This window comes from Nicotiana tomentosiformis, chromosome 9, assembly GCF_000390325.3.
Source record: "Nicotiana tomentosiformis chromosome 9, ASM39032v3, whole genome shotgun sequence".
Lineage (NCBI taxonomy): Eukaryota > Viridiplantae > Streptophyta > Magnoliopsida > Solanales > Solanaceae > Nicotiana > Nicotiana tomentosiformis.
This window is the reverse complement of record NC_090820.1, coordinates 81186956-81190849: the sequence shown is the minus strand read 5'-3', so window position 1 is coordinate 81190849 and position 3894 is coordinate 81186956. Positions and strand designations below refer to the sequence as shown.

The window sequence follows — 3894 nt, the reverse complement described above, 5'->3', positions numbered from 1 at the left end:
TATTTATATGTATCCAGATGTTTTTGGATGTATATTCTTGACTTTCATCGGAGTCCCTACGTATTTCATACAAATGTATTCATCTATATTTTACTGGTAAAAATAGATATTACAGTGGCTTTCGCTGATTGTTTTTAGATGTATTTATTGATATTTAAATGTATACTTATAATTACAGTCTTATTCACATGTATATGTTTGTATTTTATAATAATGTATATATATGTAACAATGTATTCGCATTATATTAGTGAATTGTTGATCATTTATACTCATTGTATATATTGCGAAAATATTAGTTGCAGCTATATATTATTATGTATGTCAGAGGATTGTGAATGGAGGTTTAAGGCATCTAGCATTAACAAATCACAAATGTTCAAAGTGAGAGAGTTCAATGATAAGCATACATGTCCGTTGAAGGATAAGGTGTATGAGCAACGTCAAGCAGGTAGCAGTCTTATCGGTGGTATGATTAGGTCCAAGCTTACTAATCATAAGAGAAAATACACCCCAAAGGATATAATTGATGATGTGAAATCAGATTTTGGTATAGATGTTAGTTACATGTTGGCGTGGCGGTCTAAAGAAAAGAGAATGAATGTTTTGAGAGGTGAACCGGTTGATTCATACAATAAATTATCAGGATACTTATATACAATGGATATGACATATCCCGGTTCGCACATTAGAATGATAAAATCGCCAAAAAATGAGTTCATGTATGTGTATATATCTTTGTATGTCTTTATAAAGGGGTTCGATCATTGAGACCCATTGTGGTTGTGGATGAAAGCCACTTAAAATCGTATTACACCGGGACATTCATCTCGGCCAGCACGTTGGATGGTGCAGGCGAGTATGAGGATTATAATAAAATTTGATAATATTACTGCCTATTAAAGATTGAAATAAATATTTATAATATGTATTCAATTGTCTTTACAGGTCATATACTGCCACTAGCATATGGTGTTATTGATTCAGAGAACGATGCTGCTTGGTCGTGGTTCTTTGAGCAATTCAAGGAAGCATATGGTGATAGAAAAAATATGTGCATCATTTCAGATAGGAATGAGAGTATCATCAAATATGTGTCAAGAGTGTATCCAGCGGTACCACATTTTGATTGTATATGGCATCTATGGAACAACGTATATAAAAAATTCAAAAAAGGTCATTCAAAGTTGAGCGAGATATACTTCTCGATGGCAAAAGCATACACACAGGCTGAATTTGATAGTTTAATGGAGAAGGTGGAGAAGGTAGATATTAGGGTGAAAGAATACTTGGAGTTAGCTGGATACGAAAAGTGGGCTAGGTTGTATGCACCTGTTAACAAGGGATGGACCATGACATCAAATATTGCTGAGTCAATCAATATCACACTTCTGTCAGTAAGGGAATTGCCAATATATGACTTCCTCGAAGAAGTTAGGAAGATGTTTGGACGTTGGAATTGCAGCAATCGGAAAGAAGCTTCACAGACATACACAATGCTTGGAAAAAAATACCAGGATATGCTTACCTTGAATGAGGCAATGTCTACATGCATGACTGTAAGTTGTTTTTTTATAAGTCATTGTATCCTATATTTATCCATGGTACAAGGTGTATTTATTTATGATACAATTTCTACTATTCAAAATACAGAACTTAAGCTAATTGTATCGTTAGTTGAATTTAATGGTTTTGTTTCTAACCATATGCACTTCATAAGCAAATAGTTACTGTATATCACTGTATTCACCAGTCAAGATGTAATCATCTTTAATATTCTGCCAGCCTACATATAGAATGTATTCCATTGTATTCAATGTATTTCATTGTATATAGCTGTATTTATTTGTATTTTATATATACATATATGTTTGTATTCAATACAAATTTATTTGAATTCAATATATATGATGATTCTGAAAGCTAAATAAAAGTTTAATGTTGTATATTTTAATTATATATCTATATTGTAATTAATACGTCTATTCTTTGATATATAAATGATTTTTAAAAAAAATATTTTAAACTAATTGGTCTATGTTTAAATGTAGGTGGTACCATCGACCAAATACTTGCATACAGTGAACGATGAAGGAAGGCATTATATTGTGTGCCTCTTAGAGAGAAAATGCAGTTGTGGGCGATTCCAAGTTGATGAATTACCATGCCAACATGCTTGGGCTGTCTTGAAGAGCAAGTTTCTAATGCCAGAAGATTATTTCTCTGACTATTACAAACCAAAGTGTGTTGTAATGACATATGAGGTACCCGTGTATCCGCTGCCGGACCAAAATGATTGAAATATACCAGCACCTATATGATAGGAAGTTGTCTTACCACCCAAATAGAAAAGACCTCTTAGAAGGCCAAAGAAGAAGCGCGATTAGTCGTTCAGTGAATTGGTACAGAAGAAAAATCAACATTCATGTAGCATATGTGGGCAGGAAGGTCATAATAAGCGTACTTGTAGAAATGCTCCACATAGGACTTAGTTCACATTCTGCCTTGTATTAGTGCTATAACGATGTGTCATAGATTCAGGTTACATTTTGAAATAATACATTTTGAATTTTTACTTAAATATATTCTGGATATAGTTAGTTGGTGTATTAAATCTAAATACATAATTACAATACGACTATTACATATCAATACAAAATGTCAGAATATGAGTGTATTGTAAAGAGATTTCATATTTCATTCATCATAAATCATTCATGTTTTTGAATATATTTAAATATATCTAAATACAAAACATATTTGGATGTGATATTGTATATGGTTTCTGAATGTGAAATACATCTAAACACTATTTCTGACTTGAAATACAACGTGTTAAATACATATGAATACAACCTGCCAATATTATATAAATACAACAGGTTGAATATATGTGAATACAATCTGTTGATTATAGATGAATACAACCTGTATAATTTATATGAATGCAACCTGTTGAATATAGATAAATACAACCTGTTGAATACAGATGAATACAACCTATTGAATACAGATAAATACAACATGTTGAATACAAATGAATACAATCTGTTGAATACAGATGAATACAATCTGTTTAATTCATATGAATGCAATATGTTGAATACAGATGAATACACCCTGGTTTATTCATATGAATGCAACCTGTTGTATCCATACAAACACAACCTGTTGATTACAGATAAATTATGATGCACAAAAACATTGAAACATCGACTGAATAGTTGAAATGATTATATATAAATACTGTGGATACAGTGAATAAAATGTAAACATGATTTTTTCTTAACTAAACACCATATTTACCAAAACACTATCCAAAATACAGTATTCACACAAAACTACCATCCAAAACTACATTCACCTAAAACTACTCTAACATTATCTTAACCGACGTATCCGAATCCGTGATTTGTCTAACAATCTTTGAGGGTGCTTCGTTCTCGCTTATGGCATCAGCATCTATCTTCCGCATAGCATAGTGCCAAAGGAGTGCACCATATCTTTGACGGAGTAAATTGGCATCAAATGTTGATTGTGGAACCAAACCAACGGTGCTCAGAAACTCTGTGTATGACGCGACATGCAACCCACAATCCCTGAAAAAATAGATTGAAATAATGAAAAATAATTCATATTATTAGATTTATAAATGATACAAGCAAGAGTATTGAATACATACATGCTCCAAGATTTTTGTTGAGGCAGATTTGAAATGAAAACAACATCAAAGGGGTCAGTTTGTGCCTTGTCACTGTATGCTGAGTCATGAGACCAATCTATGCCTTGCTTATCTCTGTAAAAATCACTGATCGATAGATACAGAGGTACAAGCTTAGCTAGATTATCTATCTTAGAAGCCACATAGGCATCATGACCTGCCGATCTGTATGA

The 3894-nt window shown here is 32.4% G+C and overlaps 1 protein-coding gene across 1 annotated transcript; it reads left to right on the top strand.

The window, feature by feature from the left end:
* Positions 1–321: 321 nt before the first annotated feature.
* Positions 322–2300, top strand: LOC104099247 (uncharacterized). The gene is made up of 4 exons (XM_009606182.2): positions 322–613; positions 757–855; positions 949–1559; positions 2052–2300. Exons 1-4 carry the CDS (start codon positions 322–324, stop codon positions 2298–2300), a joined length of 1251 nt encoding a protein of 416 aa, XP_009604477.2.
* Positions 2301–3894: the final 1594 nt, after the last annotated feature.

Bases quoted from the DNA above. Each gene is read 5' to 3' on its own strand.
- LOC104099247 (XM_009606182.2), top strand. From the start codon at position 322: ATGTCAGAGGATTGTGAATGGAGGTTTAAGGCATCTAGCATTAACAAA. The intron at 614-756 runs GTGAACCGGTTG...GTCTTTATAAAG, and splicing joins GAGAATGAATGTTTTGAGAG to GGGTTCGATCATTGAGACCC. The intron at 1,560-2,051 runs GTAAGTTGTTTT...GTTTAAATGTAG, and splicing joins CAATGTCTACATGCATGACT to GTGGTACCATCGACCAAATA.